The sequence below is a fragment of the Tiliqua scincoides genome, chromosome 3 (genome assembly GCF_035046505.1).
Source record: "Tiliqua scincoides isolate rTilSci1 chromosome 3, rTilSci1.hap2, whole genome shotgun sequence".
Taxonomy (NCBI): domain Eukaryota; kingdom Metazoa; phylum Chordata; class Lepidosauria; order Squamata; family Scincidae; genus Tiliqua; species Tiliqua scincoides.
In genome coordinates, this window is record NC_089823.1 from 91,682,176 (window position 1) to 91,709,494 (window position 27,319).

Genomic DNA, 27,319 nt, shown 5'->3' on the forward strand with positions numbered 1-27,319 from the left:
ATGAGAATCCAGCACTTTGTGCCTCTGAATGTGTTGAGCTGCTTGCTGTTGCTGTCAGCCCTGGAAGACTCAAGTTTTGCCACTGTGTACCTGAAGCTGCCACCCAGTAATTCCAGCTCTGACCCGTTTGATGCCACAGGGTCAGGGCGAGATGAGAGACTGCATATTTTTACAGTTGACTACGAATACGTGCAAATCCCCTGCGAAGTTACATTGTGGATACTCCTGGCTTCCCTTGCAAAAATTGGTGAGTACAAACTTTCTGTTGACTGTCTTGTTCAGAAGTATGCAAAGGCAACAGTAACAATGGAGGAAAAGTGCAAGTGACCATCAAACAAATGAGCAATGGAAATAATTAACTATCACAATGTTTCTCAAACTGTGGGTAGGGACCCACTAGGTGGGTCGCGAGCCAATTTCAGGTGGGTTCCCATTCATTTCAATGTTTTATTTTTAGTGTGTTAGACTTGATGCTACCATGGGATGTGACTGTATTTGGGGAAATGTTACAGACCTGTACTTTTAACAAGCTACTATGTACAGGTTGAGTCTCATTATTCCGGAAGGTTCTGTTCCAAGAACTCATGTGGATGGCAAAAAATGCACTATAGGAAATCAATTTAAAAAACAAAGTCTCTTTCCTCTGGGTAATTTAAAAACAGCCTTGCTGACCTCTTGAAATGCACACAATCAGTCTCTCTCCAGGAGCTTAGGCTTCACTAGGAGGCAGCAATCCCACCCTTCACCAGGAGCCCCAGCAAGGGGGAAAGAATGGAGAAGGTGATAATTGCTGCCATTGAGCCTTCTTTCATGTGCTCAGGGGGAAGGGAGGAGTGAAACCTGCAGAGAGAATGATTGATGGATTGTCAGCAGGCTGCCCTCTCTGGCATTATGAAATGACTGTTTTTCTTTAATTTAAAGGGCCCTTCTCATCAGCTTTGAGATAGAAAAATCTGTGGATACTTAGGTTATACCTGTAATCACTTGCATGACTATGTCTCTGCAACAGTAAAAAGCAGTTTTTTTAAACTGTGATTTTAAAGGGGTGCATTTTCCCCCTTCTCCAGGGATCAGCACATTCCTTCTCATTTGCAGGGGCCATTCATGTTGAGTCAAATCCCTGTATAAAAAATCCATGTATAACAAGGCTGAATCTGTATATTCTTTTACTATATAGTCAATGGGACTTACTCCTGGGTAAGTGTGGGTAAGATTGCAGCCTATGATTGTAAAAAATTTTTGTGCTTGATGATGTCACTTCTGATCATGACATCACTTCTGGTGGGTCCTGACAGATTCTCATTCTAATAAGTGGGTCCCAGTGCTAAATGTGTGAGAACCGAGCTATGGATAGTTCATTTCGTGGTTGGGAAGGAGCAATTACATGCATTGTTGAAATAATTAAAATGTATCTTTGACCAAAAATAGAACAGTGCAAAGGTCAAATGATGAACATTAGCATTTAATATATTCTCATTATTTGACTTGGGGTGCAATCCTAACCAACTTTCCAGCACTGGCCTAGCCGCAATGCAGCCCCAAAGTAAGGCCCTTACCTTGAGGAGGCCCCCTTGACTGCCTCCCCACTGCAGGATGCAGTGCCCGCCACATTGGCACAGCTATGTCATTGCGGGAAAGTTGGTTAGGATTGCGCCCTTGAAGAATGTTTTCCAATTTACTTTGAGATTAAAGATGTGTTTGATGTTTGCTACCCCAGAAACAGTCAGGATTACACTAGAATTTGAGTGAAAAAGCTTGCCCTTCACTTTGAAATACAGTAATTTAAATTTCCTTTGTGGTCACTAACTTGTGGAAAAACTGGATGTTGTTATGCATTGGAGCTCAAACTTCTTCAGCATACTGCAGTGTTCATTCCTGGTTTCTCCTCTGGGTTGGATAAGCATCACTTTTTCATGGACTTGAATTGGCCTAGGGCCTCCCAGGTGATGGCCCCAGTGAATGCCTCAGCCTAGGCTTGAAACAGTCAGTGGGGTTCCAAGAAATTGCATCAATACTACCTGGCCCGAACTACAATAGAAACTAATTGTAGTAATAGGGGCCGAGAAGACAGGCACTTCTCTATCGTGATTTTCTTGGGGAAAAATGTAAACCTGTCAAGAGTCTCTAAACGTGTATACTGTAGTTCCTCCCTGCTTATGCAGCTGCACCAAAAACGGCCGCACTGTATCCAGCAGGGGAGGGGGAATCAGGAGACTTCAGCAGGGAGAGTCCCCTTAGCCCTGAGTAAGCCTCCTGACCCACATTGGGTCTCTGAGTAAACCTCCTGACCCAAAATTTTGCATGTGCTGGTCTAAGGAGAGACAGGAGGCAGGAAGGCTGCTGCTGGAAGGGATTAAGGTGTGTACCTTGGGTGCCGAATTCACTCCCTCCCACAGCCACGCTGCCCCCTCTCATGCCCCTTCCCCAATTTATAATAGGAGCCCTTTATTTATAATAGCCCCATTTATAATAGGAGCAATTTATAATAGAAGCCAATGCATTGTAAGGGCTCTGGGAAGAAGTGGTGTCAGACATCTTTGGCTGAGGACCCATGCCTTCAAAGGGCTCGCTGACTGACTCCTGTACTGACAGCTGTGATAATGCTGTTAAGCTGTGCCCAAGGACCCCAAGAACCTCCTGTCAGCCTTGGCTCTGTACAGTCATGCCCTGCTAGTACTGAAAATTAGGAACAACTAACATTTCTTTTTAAACTACAGGTGCAGCCTATTTATCCACGGATTTTTCTCAACACGAATGGGGTGGGGGTACTGAAAGTCACACACACATTTGCCTCCTTTGCCCTGCGCTGGCATCTCGCTCCTTTTCCAGGCAGCCCAAAACACTGCAAAAAGGCTCCGCCTTGCCCAGGCAGGGAAATAGCTCTGGAGCCTTGGAAGAGCTTCCCCTTGCAAGGAACAGTAACATTCCTGGAGCCCCTGAGCCAGCAAAGAGGCTGAGGAGGGAAAGGGGCGGGGTGGAAAACCTCTGTAGCCAGAACATGTGCAGCAAGGTGGAGCTAGCTCTCTCCCTCTCTCCCTCTCCTCACACACACACACAGGGGCAGGTGCAGCAGCAACAGAGGGGATTGCTTTAAAAAACCCAGGGAGTGTTTGCTGAATTCCCCCCCACCCCATGGTGCAGGCTATCACCAACACAAGCAAGCCTTCCCAGTAAGCAAAGCATGTAATTTAGCCTACGATCCTCTCCACACTTTCCTGGGAGTAAGCCCCATTGACTAGAATGGGGCTTACTTCTGAGTAGAAACACATAGGGCTGGACTCTTAAAAGCTCAGTGGGACAGCTGGCAACTGGAGGGCTGAGTACAGAGGGGAGGGGATTGATAACAGTTCCCTTAGTTTCCTTCCATCCGGAAGTGTCAGGCTGCAATATATTTGCGTAACTCTATGGAATTTAGCACGTGTTTTTGTTAATCACGCCGAGTCACGGAACGGAACTATTGCAGATAAATAGGCTCCACCTGTATGGTTATTCTCCTGTCTTTTATCCAAGGTTTCCATTTATACCATCGACTGCCACACCTCATGCCAGAAAGTTGTGTCCTCATTGCAATGGGCATCTTGGTTGGTGCAATTATTTTTGGCACTGATCACAAATCTCCACCAGTTATGACGACAAACATTTACTTTCTCTATCTTCTCCCACCCATAATCCTGGAGGGAGGCTATTTTATGTCTACCCGTCCTTTTTTTGAAAACTTTGGATCTATTCTTTGGTGGTCTGCACTGGGGTCTCTCATAAATGCCTTTGGCATTGGACTCTCACTCTATGGGATTTGCCAGATCACGGCCTTTGGCCTCAAGGATGTCAACCTCATTGACAGCCTGCTGTTTGGCAGCATGATCTCAGCGGTGGATCCTGCATCAGTCTTAGCTGTGTTTGAGGAGATGTCTGTTAATGAGCAGCTCTACATGATGATATTTGGAGAATCCCTGCTAAATGACGGGATAACTGTGGTAAGTACAATGCAACTTTTGCAGAAACTGGTAAGGCAATCCTATACACAATGTACTGGTAATAAGTCCCATAGAACACAATAAAACTTACTTCTCAGTAGACGTGCATAGGACTGTGCTGTGAGCTTCTTTGCAACATCAGCACTATTGGGCAAGGGCACAGGAAACTTCCTCTTCCAGTGCAAAACACAATCTGTTTCATAGCAAAAAAAAAAAAAGGGACATCCCTACTCACCCTCCAACATTTCACAGTTAACAACAGGGACACACGTGTGACTGTGGATTGATGGCATCATGATAGAACTGGGGAAGAGATGAGTGGTCAGCAATTTAGTACAAGACTCTCCTCTCTTCCACACTTCCACTCCATTTCCTTCTTTCTTCCTGAGAAGAGGAAAGGGAGGCAGCAACCTGAGGGTGAAGGGAGTGCACTGCCTCCTGCATCAGGATGTCTTGGGCCCGCTCAAGAGAGAACCGGGAGAATTGCTCTGTTATCATTTCCTTTTTCCCATTCATGTGCTATTGCACAGGCCTCTGGGGGAAAGGTTCCATTTGCAGGTAGAAGTAATGTAGTGAGTTCCACCAGGAAGCTTAGAAAGGTTACCAAGATAGGATGGGTATCCTGGAGGACGTTTTACAAAGGGCCCCTTGTATATGGAGCTGGTCATTATTGGGGTAGGTGGAAGATAGGCCTTTACAATGGACTCTAGTGCAGCAGTGGACCAAGGCTACAATCCTATTCACACTTTCATGAGAGTAAATTCCATTGAAGACAATATGACTTACTCCTGAGTAGCCATGCATAGGATCGTGCTGCAATACCATTGACGGACCCAGGTCCCAACTTTGGTGCAACAAAGCCATGCAGACACCTTTGTGTGGGGCTAGGGGCATGTGGCACCCAACTCTGCCCTGTGGAGTCCTGTGGACTCCTGCAAGGCTATTGTGGTCATCTGCCCAACTCTGACATGACTGTCAGTAATATCATTGCCAGGTGTTACAGAACTGATATGGGGCGAGAAGGGCTGGGGGAAACAGCAGAATAAAAAGGTCTTAAGCTCCCACTGAAAGGACTCTAAAGAGGGAGCTGTTCTCAATTCCAGGGGGAGGAAATTCCACAGATAGGGAGCCACCACTGAGAAAGCCCACTTTCTTACCACCATCCCCCTCACCTCCTCACCTGTGCTAGTGAGGGGACAGTCAGAGAGGTCCCCTCTGATGACCTGAGAGGACGGGTTGGATTGTATGGAAGGAGGTGATCCCTCAGATACCTTGGACCCGAGCCATATAGGGCTTTTAAAGTCAAAACTAGCACTTTGAATTCAGCCCGGAAATGAACTGGCAGCCAGTATAGATGCCGAAGCAGCGGCCTGACTGAGTCGAACCGATGAGCCCCAGCAACCACACGGGCCGCAGCGTTCTGCACTAGTTGCAGTTTCCGGACCATCTTCAGAGGCAGCCCATGTAGAGCGTGTTGCAGTAACTTAATCTGGATGTCTCTAGAGCATGGTCACCGTGGTCAGGTCTGAGCGACCCAGGTATGGCCGCAGCTGGCGAATCAGCCAAAGTTGAGCAAAGGCTCCCCTGGCCACAGCTGCTACCTGGGAATCCAGGAGCAGCTGTGGATCCAGGATCACCCCCAAGCTGCGGACCTGCTCCTTCAGAGGGAGTACAACCCCATTCAGAGCAGGACGATGGTCCAATAACTGTATCATAATATAGTTACCCCTGCTAATTGATTAAAGAAGCACTTTTTCAAGTAGTGCTCCTCTTATATTTAGCAGGGGGAGAATAACCGTCCCTTGTCAAGCCAGCTCAGTGTCTCTAACCAATACAGAGCACACTTTTGACTCATTTACTTAATTAAATTTGATTTCATCATGGGGGGGGGGGGTTTACAAAATCTTCTTTGACCCCTAGTAGCAGATTCCTTAGCTACGCCATTGTGTAGTTATGATATTTCTGTTCACATTTCCCACTCAGGTCTTATACAACATACTCATTAGCTTTACCCAGATGCACAGATTTGAAGAGATTGAGCCTGTCGATATCCTGGCTGGGTTTGCTCGTTTTTTTGTCGTGAGCCTGGGCGGGCTGCTGTTTGGCATCGTCTTTGGGTTTGTAGCTGCCTTCATGACCCGCTTCACACAGAACATTTCTGCAATTGAGCCTCTCCTTGTCTTCATGTTCAGCTATTTGTCCTATTTAGCTGCAGAAACACTTTACATTTCGGGTATCCTGGCGTGAGTATAACACCCTGTTCCTATCACTGTCCCCTTGTGATAGACTTATTTCCCACATATATGCTCTTGAGTAATTGCTTCAAATGACAAGAAACAATATTTAAGTAACAAGTAGTTTTTGAGAACCTGCGCAGGAAGTAATTCAAAAGTAGACAGAGTTACTTTTAATTCATTTTTTTTTCTGAATAGTAATGGATTCAACTTACAATATGGGTGTATATCAGGGGTGTCAAACTCATTTCGTACAGAGGGCCGCAGTTAGCATTCAGGGCGCCTGCTGAGGGCCGGAAGTGACATCATTGACCAGGAAGTGACATTAAGCAACTGATGGCCAGAAATCAGCACTTGCTCTCATTAACTGCATTAACTGCAATGACAAAATACACAAATCTTGATCATATTTCAAAAGATGGGAAAGCCCAATTTTCATGTGGGCTGCTGTTTCAGCGGTAACACCTCAGCATCGCTCAGTAGCTGAGAGCCTGAGGGCCGGATAGAAAGCTTCTGGGGGCCGCATCTGGCCGTCGGGCCTTATATTTGACACCCCTGGTTTATATGTTTTCTAAGAGTGGCAGGTGTATTTGGACATATTTTTAAATAGATTTCTGTTGGGAACCCTGGTTTAATTCAGAGGTGTTGAAGTCATGGTCTCAGTACTCTTCCATGTACCCAAATCCTGACTAAGTGCATGCTTAATCTTTTTGATTAAGAAAGCGTTTAGCATGTTCCAATACCAAAATATTGTACCAGCAAGCTATTTTATTGATGCTTAATGAGTTTATCTTGTGTGTTTATATTATACTTTTTAACAGTTGTGAGCTACCTTGGGCATGTCTGCAGAAATAGAAAGGTGGGATATAAATCTGTAACCGCTGAATCCAACTTAAGCCCCTCCCCCCACACTGATGCAACTGTGCCAATGGGGTGCACACTGCATTCCACAGGTGGTTTCGGGTCCTAGAGGCCTCCTCAAGGTAAGGGAACATTTGTTCCCTTGACCTGGGGCAAGTCTCCATGGCCCTGATGCGTCTACTTGCATCTGCATCAGCTACTTTACTGGTACAAGCCCAAGTGGACCTAGGAAGGTGGATCAAGGTTAGGAAAGTGGAATAGGCTATTGGTGGCACTGCTGTTGCTGATACCACCCCCTACCTGGCCCCTTTCCTCACCAGTCTCTGCCTCATTCCTCCCCCTTATCTATCCATTTCTCCGATGCATCATCCACCACCTCTCCTTTGTGCTGACATAATGGTGCCAGGACATAATGGTGCCATAGTAGGTCACTGTTGCATGGATGCAACCACTTGCGGTGATAAGAACATAAGAACATAACAACAGCCCCACTGGATCAGGCCACAGGCCCATCTAATCCAGCTTCCTGTATCTCACAGTGGCCCACCAAATGGCCACGCTGAGCTGTATGAGATGTCTCCTTTTGCAAGGGTCTTAAAGAGCGCTTAAAGAGTGTCAGAGCATGCATTCCAGCAACTCAGCTGCTCAACAGGATTGGGCCATTATTATTTATTATTATTATTATTAACAGTATTTATATACCGCTTTTCAACTAAAAGTTCACATAAAATAAACACCTGTTTCCTAAACAAATCATAAACAAACACCTGTTCCCCAAACATGTGTATCTGCTAGATCAGGGGTATCAAACGTAAGGCCTGTGAGCCAGATGTAGCCCCCCCCCCCGAAAGCTATTTATCTGGCCCTTGTGCTAATCTGGCTGTCCTAGTTGCTGCCCTTGAGACCTAGGAAGGCAAGAAACATTACAGGGAAAGGGGCAGATGAAGACGAGTGAGAGATGGAGACACTGCCAAGATGCTGGGAGAGCCCAGTTATCATGCAAGCTACCCTCTCAGCACAGCCACTTCTGCGGAGGCATCACTTCATAGACTGAGTGCTTCCTCTGAATTGCACTCTGAACGACCGAGGAAGGAGAAGGCCCTCTTTCTTGCCGCCATCCCCCTCACCTCCACTAGTGGTGGCACAGTCAGAGAGGTCCCCTCCGATGACCTGAGAGGACAGGTTGGATTGTATGGAAGGAGGCGATCCCTCAAATACCCTGGACGCGAGCCATATAGGGCTTTTAAAGTCACAACCTCTGTGACTTTTCAAAGTGAATGACCTCTGAACTGCAGTCTTCAGTTCTTTAGTGGAAAAGTATTTTTCTTTTTCTTTTTTCTTTTTTTACTTCATTGTTTCTGATGGTTTATCCTTTCCCTGATGCTTATACACGCTCCCAATGTCTCCATGACTTTGCAGAATAACTGCATGTGCAGTGACAATGAGAAAATATGTGGAGGAGAATGTTTCCCCCAATTCCTACACCACCATAAAATACTTCATGAAGATGCTGAGCAATATCAGCGAGACCCTGATATTTGTGTTCATGGGCGTGTCCACAGTAGGACGGAACCACGAGTGGAACTGGGCGTTCATTTCCTTCACGCTGGTCTTCTGCCTGCTCTGGAGGGCGCTAAGTAAGACACAACTGTTTTTATTTGAGGCAATCTAGGTGGATGGAGTAGTTTTTGGTCTTCAAAGTTTTCGGTATTGAAGGGAGAGGTTAGGCAGTGCAGGTCTGACTGGTATAACCAGTTCAGCAAGGAGTTCAGCCATTGTGTTCGATTGGCTAACTCATTTCAAGCATTCCCAGAGAAACAATTGCCCATAGGAAAGCAACTCTGGAGCTCTTAATTAAGGAAGCTATTCTACAAATGCAAATTGTTTTCACCATTTTTGTTCCGCCAATAAAATAAAAAAAAGCACTTTGGGTTTTCCTTGTGTAGGTTTCCTTGTGTAACCTGTTTGGAAACTGTTTAGGTGTGTAAATTAAGGCTGCAATCCTGTGCACTCTTACCTGGGAGCAGATCCCATTGAATTCCTTGGGACTTACTTCCGAATAGTTAAGCATAGGATTGGGCTGTCGGTTTTCCTGGAGTTTGTGAACTTAAGCAGAAAAAAGACAGAGGATGTGGTTTGATGGGACAGAATGTGGTGAATTTGTGGAGGATGGAAGAGGCAGTGCAAGAAGTATGGACCCACTGCAAGCAAATCTGGAAACCACATACAGATTCTCAGAGTGCCAATACCTTTAACCATTTGTATAGAACAGGGGTGGGCAAACCCCAACCTGGGGGCCATTTGCAGTCCTCAGGGTTCCCCCAATCTGGCCTGCAGAGAGCCCGCAGTCTCTAATGAGCCTCTGGCCTGTTGGTGACAGTTGAAGCCCATGCTGGCCCGTGACTGCCATTTGCAATCCCCAGATACAAGCTGTGGGCTGAGTTAGAGAAAGGCCTTTTATCGTCTCCATGTGTTTTCTGCTCTCTCTTTTAACCCCTCTCCCCATTGCCTCTGAACAACTTATGCCTCCATGTGTTTCTGGCTTGGTCTGTATGTTTTCACTGTGCAAGAGGTGTGTGGCAAACAATTCATAGTTCTCATGTGGTTCTACATGCCTGCATTATTGAACTATAATTTATTGAACTATAATTTATAATTATTGAACTATATATTATATAATATATATAATATATAATATTATTATATAAATAAGCTAAGTAAAATTCATTCTTTCATATAAGTTCCATCTCCACTATATTTATTTATGTAAATTTATTCACATTTGTAATGTAAATTTATTCTTTTTTTCCCCCTACCCCCTAACACAGTGTCAGAGAGAAGATTTGACCCTCCTGCCAAAATGTTTGCCCACCCCTGGTGTAGGAATTTGGGTAGGTGTAGCTCAACGTGGAAGGGTTTAAAAAGTTGCACCTGCCAAAATAACCTATACAATGGTTAAACATATAGGACAGAGTGTGTATACCTTTAACCATTGTATAACCATCAGGTCACCCCGCTCACATGCACTTTTTAAGTGCACATTTTGATTGCTTTTCATTCTCCCATAGAGATATAAAGTCTATAATAAATTTTATTTGTATTTCTAAGATTCTACACACTTTGGCTGCGAACCTGGGGCCCCGTAAAAAAGATTTCCAATTGGGCAGGATGACCAGATACGCTGGACAAAGTGCCTATACCTTTAACCATTGTATAGAAGAGGGAATTTGGGCAGGTGCAGCTTTTTAAACCCTTCCAGTTTGAGCTGCACCTGCCCGAATTCCCTCTTTTATGCAATGGCTAAAGATGCAGGCACTCTTGTCCTCCATTGTATCTGGTCACCCTTACATTGGGCCCTGCAGTTCTTTAAGGCCATCCCTGTCACAGTGAGTTGGATTCACAGATTTCCTTCCTTTGTTGGAGAAAGACAACTTTCCTTGGAGGAAGCTCCTTCTGGCAAAGGAGGAGAACTTTGGGTATTCTATGATGTCAATTAAAGCAGCCTGTATTACAATTCAAATTGGTGCCTGGTGGTTCTGTGGAACTATTGTTAATTATAAGACTATTTATATACTGCTTTTCAACAAAAAGTAGTTCAGAAAGCTGTTTACATAGCAAAATAAATAAAAAAAAATGTTTCCTTGTCCCAAAAGTGCTCACAATAAAAAAAAAAAAATAGATGCAAAGGAAACACTAGCAATAGTCACTAGAAAAGAAAAGCCATGCTGGGATGAAGAGGGACAGTTGCTCTTCCCTTGCTAAATATAAGAGGAGCACCACTTTAAAGAGGTGTCTCTTGCCCAGTTAGCAGGGTTAATGGACTATGGAAGCAGTTTCCATTTTGCTCCTTCTCTTCGTTAATGGTAAGGTTTTGCTCCTCTCTTAGGTGTGTTTTTGTTGTTCTCTGTCAGCAACAAGTTCCGGACTTACAGATTCACTCTTAAAGATCAGCTTGTGATCATCTACAGTGGTTTGCGAGGAGCCAGTAGTTTCTCCCTTGCATTTTTGCTCCCAGCAGCTCTCTTTCCCAGAAAGAAAATGTTTATTACATCTACTATTGTGGTGACATATTTTACAGTCTTCATTCAGGTAAGGAGACTTGTTAATCAGGGCTGGATGATCTGATGAATCCAGTGGGCCTCATAGTGGGTTTGCTTTGAGACTTGCATTTCAATTAGGTTTAAGTACCTTCTGTTCCAAAGTTGACTAACTGAATTAATGCTTTAATCAACAACAAACAATTAACTTGCTTCACTCCTTGTTCCAAATAAAGGGTATTACCATTGGGCCACTTGTAAAGTACCTAGATGTTAAGAAGACCAATAAGAAAGAGTCCATCAATGAAGAGATTCATGTGAGAGTAAGATGTACTTTTTAATTTGTAATTTTTATTTATTTTTAAAAGGATACCCAATTACTCAGAAATGAATAAGCACCCTATACTAGTAGTATAGGATAAGTGTGCTTTACAACTTCTTCTATCCCCATAGATAGAGATCTATGGCTAAGGGCCTATTATGGTTGTAACAGCCAGTTGACTTGTGTTACAATAGAGCTTCTGCTTTGGATCATGTTACCTATCTTCAAATGTTTGTATCTTCAGCTGATGGATCATTTGAAAGCTGGAGTTGAAGATATATGCGGACACTGGAGTCATTATCAGCTGAGAGATAAGTAAGAGTTTCAGATAAGTAAGAATGTGCCTGTTGGGTAAAATCAAACAACCTAAATGATTATCCTGGTGTAATAATAAAATGCTCTTCTTCAAGATCTCTTCTGCTTCCTGCTGACATTCCACAAGGGTCAGCTACCCTACTTTTCTCATATTGATGCATTCTTGGTGTTCTTAGCCCGAGTTGCATGGCCAGTGAAAGAGGGTCAGGATTATGCCTCATGTTCCCACTCCCGATCTTCATGCGTTCATCAGATCTTGTATGCACATGTAGGTTCTGTCTGTGTGACTTTGACTCTTCGTTTTGCAGGGCACCAGATGACCCAGAGAGAACCATCATGCTTACAAATTGGACATGTGCATATTCTGGACAGAAAGATCAGTTAGAAGTGTGAAAATCAGAAGTGATTCCAATCCTCCCCATCACCACAAGTCACTGGTCCTGTAAATAGGGCATATTTCTTATGGTTCTAGCTATTTTCTCTATGCCAATGATTCCCAAATCTTTTTTTTTCTTTTTAAATAATGACATGCAAACCCTTTCACCATTTGAATTGTATTTAGGCCAATAATTTTGTCTGCCCTCCATTATACCATTAATCCATTATTAATCATTAATCAAAATTAGCTGGTAATATTTTGGCACATGCATAGACACGCAAAGTCAATTGGGAACTGTAGTGTGGTGGTCAATTGGCAGTAGGAGTAGTGGGGTTTAGCCCTGCTGTTTCAGCAGAAGAAGGGTTAGTCACAAATAGACTATCCCAATTTCTGACCCTCCTGTACAGGCTTCAGACTGTCCTAGCGGTGTGCCCTCTGTCCTGAAGCTGCTGCTGTTAAATGTCACGTTAGCAAATAAGAAAACAGCCTCTTCAAGGACCAGGTTCTAGAGCAGTGGTTTCCAACTTTTAGGAGCCCATGGATCACTGAGGCAAAAATTGGAATTGTTGTGAACTACATGCAATGCCACTGTGGACAGTCTGTTCTCTGCCCTCTCTGGTGGTCTGTGGGGAAGCATCTCCCAAGTGAGCACTCCCTCACAGACCACTAGAGATGGTGTCGAACAGACCGCCCACAGTTGCAGCCTTCAGTGTCTCTGGTGGTCCATGGGGAAGCATCTTCCAAATGAACACTTCCCCACAGACTATCTGAATGAACTGTCCATAGCTGGCACTTCAGTACTGGATGCGGACAGTCTGTCCTCCACTGCTCTGTTGATCCATGAGGAAGTGCTTGCTTGGCAAGACACTGAAAGTGATCAAAGGTGATTTCTTTTCCTGAGACTTTGCAGACAACTTCTCAGGGTCTTGCGCACAACCTGTGATCCACAGACCACAGGTTGGGAACCAGTGTTACAGAGGAAGGCATTGACATATGCATAATGGTGACCTGATTGGAAGAGATGGGAGGGGTTGGTCTCTCCCAGTTTTATCTGCCAGGTTTCCAAGTGCTGTAGCTAGGGTCGCAGAGGTGGAGAGGCAGGGTCACAATGGTCTCTTGTGATTTTATCCCACTATGTGATTGCCCTGGCCAATGGTTTACTGGGTTTGAGTATCACTCTGTAATACTGAATGGATGAGACAGGGTTTGGATTCTGTTTGTGTATCTCCTGTCTTGCTGCCCAATAGTCTTTCTGCCTGAGTTGGCATTATAAGAACATGTAGTGTTTATGTGGAGGCGCTAGTTTTAGCCTTGGTATGTTGGCAATAAAGCAAAGCACACTTTACACCTGCGCAGAGCACACGCGGCGCAGCCTTGGTGACATGCTGAGTCTGAAGCTCCATAGCCTGTCAACAAGAAGATGTTATGGAGAATCAGAATGTGGATTGCGGTTAAGCTAGAACTAGCTAGTAGGCAGCCAGTATAATCTTATTAACCTTTAATAACCCTTAATGTTGTAATAGTATTATGTCATGTTTTAAAGATTCAATAAAGGCTGAGCGGGCTAGCTGGGAGGAGCGCATTCTCTCTCGATCTCCCAGCGTTCTGCTTCTAGCTCTACTGCCAGCATTATACCCTTTGAATCCATGACTGCTGTCTCATCCTTGCTCTGATTCCTTGCTATTTTAGTTCCTACTAACCCTTCAGCGCATCTGCTTTCTGTACTCCCAGCAAGCCACAAAGCCCTAGGCATTGTGGGCTTCCCAAGCAGTGTCAAACTGCGACATCTTTCAGTGCTCTGCACTCCCAACAAGCAACAAGGCCATAACAAGCCTTGGGTGCTTCCTAAAGCAGCATCTTGCGCTGCTACAAGAACATAAGAAGAGCTCCACTGGATCAGACCAAAGGCCCATCTAGTCCAGCTTCCTGGACTCAAAGTGGACCACCAAATGCCCCAGGAAGCACACAAGACAACAGACACAACTTGTGTCCCAGTGTCCTCCCCTGCATCTGCAATCAGAGGCAGCCTGCCTCTGAAACCAAGTGCTTGCACATACCTACTATGACTTGTAACCCGTAATGAACTTTTCCTCCAGAAATTTGTCCAATCCCCTCTTAGGCATCCAGGCAAGATGCCATCACTACTTCCTGTGGCAAAGAGTTCCACAGACTAATTACATGCTGGGTAAAGAAATATTTTCTTCTGTCTGTCCTAACTCTCCCAACACTCAATTTTAGTGGATGTCCCCTTGTTCTGGTGTTATATGAGAGGGAAAAGAGCACCTCCCTATCCACTCTGTCCATCCCCTGCATAATTCTGTATGTCTCAATCATGTCCCCCCTCAGGCGCCTCTTTTCTAGACTGAAAAACCCCAGTCCAGTGATCATTTTGGTTGCTCTCTTTTGTATTGTGTTGAGGTGCTGCTTGGCTCTAGTTATCATGTGGAAGAATAGAAGCAGCTCAGGATTTCATCACTGCCATGGCAACAAAGAGCCTGTCAGTTAATTTCTGCCCCAAAGCATGTGGTGGCGCACATGTTAAACCTAGTATTTGCCACTGGGCAGGTGGATGGTGATGAAGTGTGTAGAAAATTAAGATCACCCTTTTGTGATGGATAGACTTCATAGGCTGATTTAGGCTGGTTGTCACTCTTTTGTTATGTAGAGATAAAGGACCAAATCATATGGTCCACTTTCAGAGGCTGTGGAACTGGATGGATCACTGATAGCCATGGAGGATTTTCCTGCCTCTAGGGCTGGCAACTCATCTGAAGCTCGATTGACCTGTGGAATGAGGGAACAGCCAGAAATATGAATTAGAGCAACCTCTGCGTTGTTGTGGTGCCAAGAGGCCTTCCAGATTTACTAGGGAGCCATGGAAAAAGAAATGGCTCAGTAGGCATCTTGAGTGATGGTGGAGAAAAATTGTGATGAATCTAATTCACTCTGTCAAGGATGCATGTTGCCCACCATCAAAATGTGTTCTCTGCATCATCTAACAAACTGATTGGTGCTACTCACATGTTTGCTTCATTAATGGCCCAATCCTATCCAGGACCAGCCCAGAGCATGCAGCAACACTGACACAGCATACACTGCATGCTGTCGGCCAGCTGGGGACCGGCAGCCCAGACAGGTAAGTAAATGTTTACTTACCTTTCCAGGGGCTGCCTGGTCCCAAAGGGTTTTCTCAGATCTACGCCAGCTCTTTTGCTGGCATAAGTTGAAGAGTCTCTGGGGGCAGGTTTGGGCCAAGAAGGATAAGATCCAGTGAGCATGGCTGCCATTAAGATCCATCCCCTCCCACCCTGAACCACTTCCAGCCCGGCTCTCCACCCCAATCCACCCCTGCCGCCAACTGACTGGCAACAGTGGAGGTCCTGTGGACTGCTGTTGCCTGTATGTGGCTTCCCAGCCTATGCACTGGCCAGTGGGATATGACAGCAGGTGCAAGGTCACATCATATTCAGGAAATAGAATTGAGCCATGAAGGTCCCACAAACTTACATTTGGTGAGAGATTATTGGTTAATGACAGTGACATCACTGATGACGAGATAAGCAGTTTTCTCAAGACATGTCAGAGCTAATTTTTAGTTTTGGTTCATCTGACAGAAATGGACTACTGATTTTTTTAAATTCTGCATATTGCTGTTACCAGATTTAAGAAGTTTGACAATAAATTCCTAAAGAAGATCCTAATACGTAAGCACGAACCAAAATCCAGCATTGTGTCCTTGTATAAGAAATTGGAAATAAAGCAAGTGATTGAGATGGTAGAGAGCAGGTCGATGACACCAGCTACTTCCACATCCTCATCGCTGTGAGTATTTCATTTCAGTTGGGTTACGTGGGAGATGGAAGAATAATGGAAAGTTCATTAATCCTTTTCACATGCTCTGTGAGTTTGTGGTGGAGGGAATGAGATCACCAGAAACTGTAAAGACGAAAGAAAAACGGAAAATCCTCAAATATTTATTCATTCTGCCCTCTCTACTATTTGACTGTTTCCTACACACTTCTGTAGAATAATTATAATTTTCAAAATTAAAGGCAGATCAAATGATGGGCTGTGATTATGGTATGAGTAGATTGTTAGGGTAACCTTCTAAAAAATCAAGGGTGTTCTCAATGAAGCAAATGTTCTTAACTCAATATATAACACCTAGTCTTTAACAACAGTGAGTAAAGTTCAGGAAAAGGCATTGACTAGAAATATTTTACAGGGTTGTTAACATGTCAGCTTTGTTTTACCTGGAAACAGATTTGTGTCATATGTTGTATAATGGCGAAGCACAAATGAACAAGGATTTTTAAAACAGAGACCATATCCCTGCTGCCTGAAGCAGATATGCTCATTGTTATCAAGTTGCTTGGTTAATAGCTAACTCTACAAAAAAAGCTTTCCATTTTTATATATGCGTTTTAGCCCTATGACAAATTGACTTCATGTTTGTGGAGTTATTCATTGTTTACCTGAAACTAAGGCTGCAACCCTATGTACATTTGATTGAGTGTGAGTTTACTTGTGGGTAAACATACATAGGTTTGTGCTGCAAGGGCATTTTAACAGAAACATGTAGGGCCCAATCCTATCTAACTTTCCAGCACTGATGCAGCCACAATGCAGCCTTGAAGTAAGGGAACAAACATTCTCTTACCTTGAGAAGACCTCTGTGACTGCCCCCTCACCTCAGTATGCAGCTCACATCCTGTTGACATTGCTGCATCAGCTTTGGAAAGTTGGCTAGGATTGGGGCCTTAGAGTAACTGATGGTTCACATGTCCTGATGCATTTATTACACTTATATCCTGCCTTCCCAGCCAATCATGAACATATATTTCTAGCAGCAATGCCCATAATTGTTTTTATTATTCTTATGAGCTGGTGAAGGTCCTGTAAATGGGACTGAAAGGCAGTTTGAAATAAAAACTTCATGGTTATCAGAAAACTGCCACCATAAACTGAGTCGTGTTACATTTGTGACATGGTGGCGCATAGATGTAGTATGACCAAATGTAGAGACCATTTGGGGGAATACTGTGATACAGGTGAGCATCTGCCTTCTACAGAGCCAGGCTGTTGGTTCACCTAAATCAGTTTTGTCCACTCTACAATGACTTGGCAGCTGTTACATCATGAGCAGACATTGAAAATGGTTTCCTAGTTCTGCTTGTGTTCAGTAAGGATTCAAACTACAAAGTTCTCTCCAAAACCATTTAAGTTTGAAAAAAAAAGTGTGGGAAGGGCAATATGGTTTGAAATCCCTTCCCAAGTGGCCAACCAGAACCAGCCCTAAAGTCCTGGCCATTCAGTGTGGGGAGTTGGAGTTGAAGCTAAAACAATGAGCTGAAACATCACTGATCTGTATCACTGTGGAATTGCATTGCTGAACTCCTTGAGAGAAAGATTGCTACCAAAGTATGCTTTGTAAACAAACCCAGTTTCGTTTGAAGACCTGTCTTGACTCTATTTTAATCCTGCCCTAAGTTCTGGCAGAGCACTGAGTTTTAGGAGGTTAAAAGGGACTCGGGGGGTTGAGAACCCAGAAGAGAGTGTCCCTACTCCCTCAAAGCCTTATGGGGAGTAAGGCCCTGGTAAACTAGGAACTGGTGACAACAGAAGGACAACTGGAGGGGTCTATGTCAGCATCTTGGGCTCCTGGATCAAGAACCTGAAAAAATACCATAGTTTCAGATGGAGATCTTTCTTAGCCCTACCTGAAGATGCTGCGGATTGAGACTGAGACTTTCTGTATGCAAAATACGAGCTCTCCTGCTGACTCTGTCTCTCTTCAACAGTGACATTTGTTATTATCTCTATATCTCAGCCCAAGCCACAAGTGGAAAGTTTTCCAAGATTTGGGGCTCAATCTTATTGGTGCCTAGTGCCACCAGAACAAGTGTTCCGGTAGTCTTAAGCACTTTCTGGCTATCTCAAAAAGCGACATGCTGGAGTGCACAGACTAGGTGCCTCTACAAGTGGCTAGCAGATGGCTCTGTGCACCAGTGGACTCTGAACATCACAAGCCCTGGTTAGTACAGATGGGGTGGGAGGGAGGTGGGGTGGGCAGATTGGGGTGGGGTGCATGGAATGGGTCTGAGAAGGGGTGGGTTCCGTGGCAGCAGTGCCTGCCAAATACTAACGCCCTTCCCTGGCTCAATTCACCTTCGCAGGTCCACACAGATTTACACCAGTGGTATAGCCAGGGCAGGTCTAAGTAGACTCACCAGACCGTTAAGGTCTTGCTCCAAGGAGGACTCTGGAAGCCAAAACTCCCTTGTGAGACAGTGGGTGCCATGATACAGTGGGAAGATTTGGTGGATTGGACTACCCATGACTGGAGACCCTGACATGCATGAGAGAATTTTACAAGACTAGCACCTTATACCCAAATGTCCTTTTGTAGTGGTAAACAGTCATTGGTTACAGCCATTACCCTACATTGACTCATTCACAAACACACACACACACACTACAACAAAGCTTTCTTTGATTTGTTAGACATTCTAGACTCACCCAGTGTACGCAAATTATGATAACGGAAAGACTCACCCCACTAGAATCGCTGTTGCTCAGTGTATTGTTTGCTTTCCTTTTCTGCTTGCAGGAGGCATAGAAAGAAAAGGGTACAGAGACTTTCCCCTGAAGAGGTGGAGTCCATGCAGGACATGCTGGCACATAACCTGTACCAAGTGAGACAAAGGGTGCGTTTCTCATTCTGGTAACGAGTTTCCCAGTTATAGAACAAAACCTGGTGTTTGCACTCCTTAGAACCTTGGCAACAGTCAGCAGTTGGAAAAACACTGGTTATTAGTTGGAGTAGAGCCAAAAGAATAACATAAGGGGGAAAATATGGGTCCAAAATCCTTAGTGAATGCGCACTTCTTTTGGTCGTGCTATCAAGGGATGTACAAGCTTGAGCCTGTACTTGTTGTGCTTATTTCCACCCCAGCACAAAAGAAAAGGGAGACCATTCCTTCCCCTCCAGTTAGCCACTTTCTGTTGTGACCAATAATGACAAACAGCAAGAGACTGCAAGATCCAACACTAGGTGGCAGGCATAGCTTGCTTGAAAAACTGGAACTCCGAAAGGAAAGGTATCCTTGCTGTAACATGAGCATTTAATAGTTTCAGCTCTCAAGATCTGTGATAACTGTACGAAACATTTGCATGCAAAGTGGAAACTGCAGCCTCCCATAGATAATTCAGAATACTCATGGTCACAAAAGGATCTCTTGCATGGGTAGAATGCTCCTTCTAACCATGGAGGGAAATGTGCTAGTCAGGGTGCTACCCTGTGCATTTGCTGTGGGAAGTGCTAGTGTAATGGTCCCCACGTCATTTTAAATTTCATGATATAGTTTCAGTTCATGCAGGCTGGATATGAGTTGGATGTGCCTGAATCCCATGGGACTCCCATCTCTGTCCTTGGACTCCAGTGAGACAGACTGAACACCGATAGACAGAATCTCACTTTCTTTGTCTTTAATTCACTGTGTAATAAAGTTTTTTTTTAATGTAATTATTTTCCAGGCTGAAATAGGTTCAAGTCCAGAAAAGTTTGTGACACTGTTTAGCCTTTAGGGTGCCAGGTGCAGGGCTGGTCCAAAACCTCCTGGCACCCGAGACAGCTGCCAAATGCTGCCCCCTTTACCTGGTCACAGGCCAGCCTCTGCTTCTCCAACACACTAGCCTACCTTTCTCCTCTTGTGCACACTTCTGTTTTGCTCCCGTCTTCCTTTTCCAGTTCAGGAAGTGGGAGAAGGAGAATCAGTGGAGGTCAAAGGATCTGCTTTGATCAATGGAGGCGAGCAGATGGACAGAAATTGGTGCGCCCTATTAGTCTGCTGCCTGAGGCGACTGCTTCAGTTGACCTCATGGATGGGCTGCACCTGGCCAGATATTTGTTGTTTTTACCATCTACAACTTACCCAGAGGCACACAAACACAACCTATCTCAAAAGGTACCTGAAAAACTAGCGGGACCTTGGCTTCGAAAATGGTTTTGGGCCACTCAGAAAGGACTCTGGGGGTGAAAGTAAAAAAGAAATGACAGTGGAAAGAATGACATGGCTTGAAAAACAAGTATTAAGAGGAAAATGTGCATTGTTTGATTTCTTTTGGTGGACATTTGCACTGCCTTTGGGTACCCATGAAAGTTACATGACTTTCCAATTGCAAAAAATAGCAACTTTCCAATGCAGTATTGGGAGTCTATCCTGGGAAAAATATAAAGGACAGTTTTTTGTTTTTTTTTCATTTCAGACACTGTCATACAACAGATACAACCTCGCCACCGAAGCAAGTGAAGAGCAAGCCAAAGAAATCCTCATCCGAAACCAGCAAAGCCTGAGGCGGTCGATGAGGAAAGGAAACAGCCTACCATGGGGCGGGCAGGTACCTATGATGGCCGGAGCAGTGCTATTATGCAAATGCCTGACCTACCTGCAAATACAGTGCCAGCTTGTTAGCGTTTGAGGCTATGGCCATAGAGTGCCTCTTCCCTTAGCAATTCTATTATTCAAACAAGATAAAGATTCTTTGAGGTGATGATGGGAGAAAGGCTTGTGGGGAGGGCGGGGGGGATGGACACAACGACTTTGTCAGTATTTTTCTTTTAGTAACATAAACATGCACGCTCTACAGCAGGGGTGCTCAATAGGTGGATCGCGATCTACCGGTAGATTGCGAGGCAAAATGAGTAGATCGCAGAGTGCCGACCCCCCCCTTCAGGTGCCTCTGGGAGGAAACGCCGGGAGTAAGGCCCATTGTACTCAATGGAGCTTACTGCCAGGTAAGTGTGGCTAGGATTGCAGCCTCACAGCCTAATCCTAGGCATGTCTACTCAGGAGTAAGTCCGGTTATACTCAGTGGGGCTCAAGGTACACCAACATACATTGTACGCATAAATGTTATATGTTATGATGGCGTGAACATTGTAAAAAAAAAAATTCTGGTAGATCTCCGGGCCTTGCTGGGTTTCAAAGTAGCTCTTGAGCCAAAAAAGTGTGAGCACCCCTGCTCTACAGCAAGAAACATTTATTCTGCAAAGCACATTTTAAATAAATATTTTTAATTCCACAACAGCATTTGAGACGGTGGAGTACCGGAGGGGTGGGATACTCTGAACTAGTGTAGCTTAGAGACTTGGGGACTGTGGTGCAGCTCAGGACTTCCTGGGTTCAAAACTTACCTTTACCATAAATTTGCTAGGTGGCTTTGGGCAAGCCATTCCCTCTCAGCCTTGGTTCCCCAGCTACAAAATGGAGCTAATTTCCCTTAACTTGCAGTGTTGTTGATAATAGCACTGTATATTATCTAGACATTGCATCTAGATCAGGGGTGCCCAAACCCCGGCCCTGGGGCCATTTGTGGCCCTCAAGGCCTCTCAATGCAGCCCTCAGGGAATCTCCAGTCTCCAATGAGTCTCTGGCCCTCTGGAGATTTGTGGGGACCCGCACTGGCCCAACACAACTGCTCTCAGCGTGAGGGCGACTGTTTGACCTCTCGCGTGAGCTGTGGGATGAGGGCTCCCTCCACTGCTTGCTGTTTCACATCTGTGATGCAGTAGCAGCAGCAAAAGAAAGGCCAGCCTTGCTTTGTACAAGGCCTTTTATAGGCCTTGAGCTATTGCAAGAGCTTCATTCATTCATATAAGTTCATCTTTAATATATTCATTTACGTAAATGTATTTATATTTATTCAAATTTTAAATGTAAATTAATTCTTTGTTCCCTGCCCGTCCCGCCCCCGCCCTCCCCACAGTGTCAGAGAGATGATGTGGCCCTCCTGCTAAAAACTTTGGAGACCCCTGATCTAGATAGTAGATACAAACTGCTTTGCATGTTCAGAAGGCACAACATAAATGCTAAGTATTAGTATTATTGCCAATTATTATAATTATAATTAGTTAATTTCTATCTGTATGCAGTTATATAATTAGTATTACATGTCAGAAATCTAAAACTTAAAAAAAGCCTTATTAACAACAAATGGGAAATGAGATTTCTAGTACTCAGAGCACAGCAAATTAGGTAGCAAGTGGCTAAAAAAAATGAGCGTTATCGGTTGTCTGCTCAAGTCTGGGTGTTGGTATGAAGTTTTTACTATTACCAATGAGTTGTCATCTGCCACCTGTTACCTGATTCTTTTGTATGCCCTCCTACACTGCTGTAGTGCTGCACACCCAAAATCAAGCTGGGAGGGGCTGTGTTTGCAAGGTACAACGTGACTTTCTGGGTGGTGAGTTTTCATCAGCGTGTGGTCCATATACATACAGATATGTTCAGCCACTTTTAATCTAACTTTTCAAAGAGCCCATTTGCACCAAATATAAAATTGCTTTCGGTTTTGGGTACAAACACTGTTTTGAAGCCCCATTTATTTCAGTTAGGCATGGACAAGAAATGGTCTGTTAGGAACAAAGCCCATTTTCCAGGCAACTGTGTACAGTATGCTACCTTGTTCCTTTTCTGTACCTGACAACCTGCTATTATTCCATCTGGGCTGCTGCAAAGTTTTCTGAAACTTGACAGCTTCAGTACGTCTTACTTTAGCTTCAGTTAATTCAATAAAACACATTTTTTTAACTTTGGATATTATTTTATAGAAGCACACAGACAACCAAATGGTTCCGGTCATGGGTGCAGATCCACCATCCGTGACTATGAGAAAACCATATGTAGCTGTTGTTTATCTAAAGCAGGTGGCACAGTCATAAGGGTAGTGGGAGAAAGCTGGAAACACAGATGCTTTGGAAAGTCAGCTGGTAGAAAAGTTTTAAATGTTTATTAAAAATAGAGATGTGAGCAAATCCCTGTAGGTATTCCTCCTTGAAATCTGTTTTCCAGAGTCAGAGGCATGGCTCACTGCCAAGAACATATTCACTGTATCTGATAGCCTCAGTTCTTCCCTGTTTATAAATGCTTGCTTCAGATAGAAGTCCCACGTTTTGGTGTATTTCACTCAGTCATCATGTGTTGTGAACATTATATAAGTTTGCTATGTAAAGAGCATAGTCCTCAGGCAGGCTTATTTTGACCTGTGCTGATTACAGAGGCAGCGTTAAGATTACCGTACCCACAGTGCTAAGAAATTGAGAATTCTGTTAATGCACAAAAAAATATTAAAGTAAACATGCCCCTGGTTTTGAAACACAGTTCAGTTTTGAAATACAGCACAGACACCTAATTTTCATCACAAATACTACTTTAGGTGGAACTAGTTAAAAATAAAAATAAACCTGTGGCTGCAATAAATTACAATTAATAAATCAATTGGGATTAGGATTTTTCATCAGTAATGTCCTTTACAGTGCAGGTTGCATGTGCATTGAAGGCAACATGTGAATAACTGTATCCAGGTATTGTATAGAGTCACAATTATTGTATCTGTTTAAATAGTCTCAGTAAAATTACAGAAGTTGGCCTGGTTCAATTCATTAGCCTTTTGGAACAGCTACTTGTCATCCTCCATTCCAAAACAGTGGTGCTTTGGTTGTGAGTATTGAATTCAAGGGGTTTTCACAATGCCGAAAACCCATGCATGTTGTGTAAAATCAACTTTAAATTCCTATTTTCCCTGTACTGTTCGTGTCCTCTGCTGAAGAAGGCAAATAAATCATAAATCCCAAACTATGCTTATGTCACAAGCTTGCAGTCAATTTGCTTATGAAATATTAATGCCTAGTCAAAGGACTAAGAGATGGTATTATAAATTTGGATAAGTGGAAGAGTGTATAGCATTCCTGAGCTCCAAATTGGAACCCAAAAAAGAATTAATTTCACTCCTTATGGAACTCACACCCCTTTTCACAAAAGTGCAAAATTTCCATTCTCTGATCCTGTTGAGATGTAAGAACAGCCCCACTGGATCAGGCCATAGGCCCATCTAGTCCAGCTTCCTGTATCTCACAGCAGCCCACCAAATGCCCCAGGGAGCACACCAGATAACAAGAGACCTGCATCCCTTGCATCTGGCATTCTGACATAGCCCATTTCTAAAATCAGGAGGTTGCACATGCACATCATGGCTTGTAACCCATAATGGATTTTTCCTCCAGAAACTTGTCCAATCCCCTTTTAAAGGCATCCAGGCCAGACATCATCACCACATCCTGCGGCAAGGAGTTCCACAGACCAACCACACACTGAGTAAAGAAATATTTTCTTTTGTCTGTTCTAACTCTCCCAACACTCAATTTTAGTGGATGTCCCCTGGTTCTGGTGTTATGTGAGAGTGTAAAGAGCATCTCTCTATCCACTCTGTCAACCCCCTGCATAATTTTGTATGTCTCAATCATGACCCCCCTCAAGTGCCTCTTTTCTAGGCTGAAAAGACAGGCAGTACTTCCTCCCAGCTGCCTGCTCCCAGCCCCACTGGTTCTTTCTACAGATTCCACTGTCAGTAACACCAGGTCCACATTTTTGGGAATGTTCATTTATTTGTCAAATTTAGGCAACATCAGGAATACCCACTTCTTAATGTCAGCCTGAATTTATGCTATAATGTCTATGATCTGTGGCAGTGTAAAGGATTCTCTTGCAACATTCTGCATGAGCTGCCTCTGCTTTGTGGTGGCTTCTTAAAGTGCGCTTTCACAACCCTAATGATTTAATTTGTTCACAGGCTGCCAGCAAGAGCATGCGTTATTTGTCTTTACCTTTTGCTCATAATCAAGTGACTAGAAGTGAAGCCGGAAACGATGATCTGACAGGTAATGCATAAGCTGTGCTCCTGCACCAAAGTAATGAGGAAAATGACAAATCACTGTCTTAATTCACAGCAGTTCTAACTTAATATCTCATAATGCAAATAGGTATAAAGTGCACATTTCTACTACATATGGTTTTGGAAGAAGGCTAGGCAATGACATATAGCCTATCAGAATCCTGAACTGCTCAGTTTTCATTTAGAAAAACATAGGCTTCCACATTCATTCTTCACATTGATACCCTTAAAATCTCTCTCCGCCACCCTTTTTCCCGTCACCCATAATAGAGAATGGGCATCTCAATGTTTGCCTTTCTGGAAGATTAAACAAGACTGGGGTATTATTGCTCTTATTTTCAAAAGAGTGCTTTTGACACTACATGATTCACTAATGATTGATGAATGCTTTTTCTGAACATGGTGATGCAATGATAAAGCGATACTGTCTTCTGCCTGTTTTGCACTTGTTAAAGACACAGGGCTCTTAGAAGGGAGCAATTCTGGCTTGGCATGGAGTGAGGAAGGAGGTTTGCCATATCCCAGATTTCAAGTGTGATAATTGTGCAATTCTGGTGATTTGTTTTGGTTGTCCAGAGGGGTGCATCTTGATCATTTTTCTAGTAGACTCTATTATTTTCAATAATGCATGAACCAAATGGCAACTAGAAAGTAAGACAAAGCTGATGTGACCAGAAATGCCTAGTATCTCTAAGCAGCTACTGTGCATAAGGCATTGTTTGTCTTTACCGTATTTCAGTCATATGATGAAGGTGAAAGTGTCCACCAAGGCTTATCCAAGGGCCTTAGAGCTAAAATTCTTTTGTCTCAGGTATGCCTGCATTTTTAAGCCTTGATCATTACAGGCGGCATGAAACCCAGTCTGTTTTTCAATGACTGCTGAAGCAATTTACTAATTGCAGGCCTGCCTGCCTGACTTGGTTGGTATGTCTGGCATCATTTTGAAAGCTGATTTTCTCATATCAAAAATAATTACTATTGCAACATGAGTTAGTGCTTTGCAGATAGCAGGACAGTAGTGAATGCTGTTTTTAACAATAGTAGTGTAATTACTCTGTAATGAATGTAACAACTGCCTGGAATCTCAAATCATGATACTGTCTTGGTTCTCTGCAATGCTAACAGCATTATTTGGAGCAATTAACAAAGAAGGTCCTACTATGCATGTGGTTCAATAACATAAAGTGTCTTTAGGCACTTTAAAGATGCAACAAATTTCTTTTAGGATAAGCTTTCATCACTACAGCTCACTTGATTAGATGCATGATAATAAGGTGTAAAAGTGGCTTATCTCTGTTCCCTTTCCCATGCACAGGACCTCTGTCTGGAGAAATGGTGGAAACCCTAAGAAAAAGCACCTCTGTTTCTTGTAGAGTGACAATTTATGCTTGCTTGAAAATGCTGCTTTGAGTTAGATATATCTCAACAACCATGAGGGCTAGAAACTTGGCTTTCTAAAAACTTGGATTCTTGAAATATTAAGACCACCTTACACACTGTGTTGCTTAGGATTATTAAGATTATTTTAAATGTACCCTTGGGGCCTAATTCTATCCAAATTTCCAGCACCAGTGTAGCCGCAGCGCAGCCCCCAAATAAGGGAACAAAAGTTCATTTACCTTGAGGAGGCCTCTGTGACTTCACCACCACCACAGGACGCAGCGCATGTCCCATTGGACCATACAATACAAAGCATAAATTTAAAATCTAAATTTAAAAAATGTTAGCAATGCATGTACCGTACAGGTAAACTCATTGGGGAGTCAAGGTTGGCTGCAGAGTCTTGTTAGGTGTACACTCCATGGCAAGCCCAGTTTTGCCTTTGCATTTAATGTGTGAAGTGCTCCCAATTTTCTAAATGTGGACCTTGATTTACGTAGATTGGCAGAAGGTGTACATCTTATGAATTGTAACTATTTTAGCAAAAGGCAGCAAGTTTATGTATATGTATTTTCATTCAGTCATTAATAAATTACCTCTGTGTATTTGAAAAGAGTCTGTGTAGGGTGATGGAAGCATGTGGTAATTTATACTCTTCTTCATCCTGTTCTTTTTCTCTCTTTAATACTAATGGCATATTTCTGAATCTAGGGGACAGCAGCAGTGACTCCGAGTCTGTGTTTATAAGGCTCAATTCAAAGCCTCAGTCAAGGTCACACCGAAGAAAGTGGCAACGGCAGGAATCACTTCCAATGAAGCAACTGCATTCAAGAGTTCGACCAGCAGGTTTTGCAGGTCCGAATACAACAAACGAACAGGATAAAATAGCCAGAATACAAAAACCACTCTTACTGTCAAAGCCCCTGCTTAATGCCATGGATGAAACCAACATACAGGAACTTGAGTCAGAAGAGGTCAACCAGGTACCACTCCTTTCAATACCTTCCATCAAATGGACATCTGAAACCAGAGGTGAAAACCATTTTTATGGACCAAAAGGACATTTTACTCAAAAGAAAGAATGA

The 27,319-nt window shown here is 43.7% G+C and overlaps 1 protein-coding gene across 1 annotated transcript; it reads left to right on the forward strand.

Annotated features, from left to right (window-relative positions):
* SLC9A4 (solute carrier family 9 member A4) lies at positions 1-27,319 on the forward strand. The gene is made up of 12 exons (XM_066621335.1): positions 1-247; positions 3,511-3,974; positions 5,958-6,217; positions 8,489-8,706; positions 10,956-11,158; positions 11,343-11,429; positions 11,673-11,743; positions 15,783-15,944; positions 18,733-18,829; positions 20,391-20,522; positions 24,753-24,840; positions 26,946-27,319. The coding sequence occupies exons 1-12, from the start codon at positions 1-3 to the stop codon at positions 27,317-27,319; spliced, it is 2,403 nt and encodes an 800-aa protein (XP_066477432.1).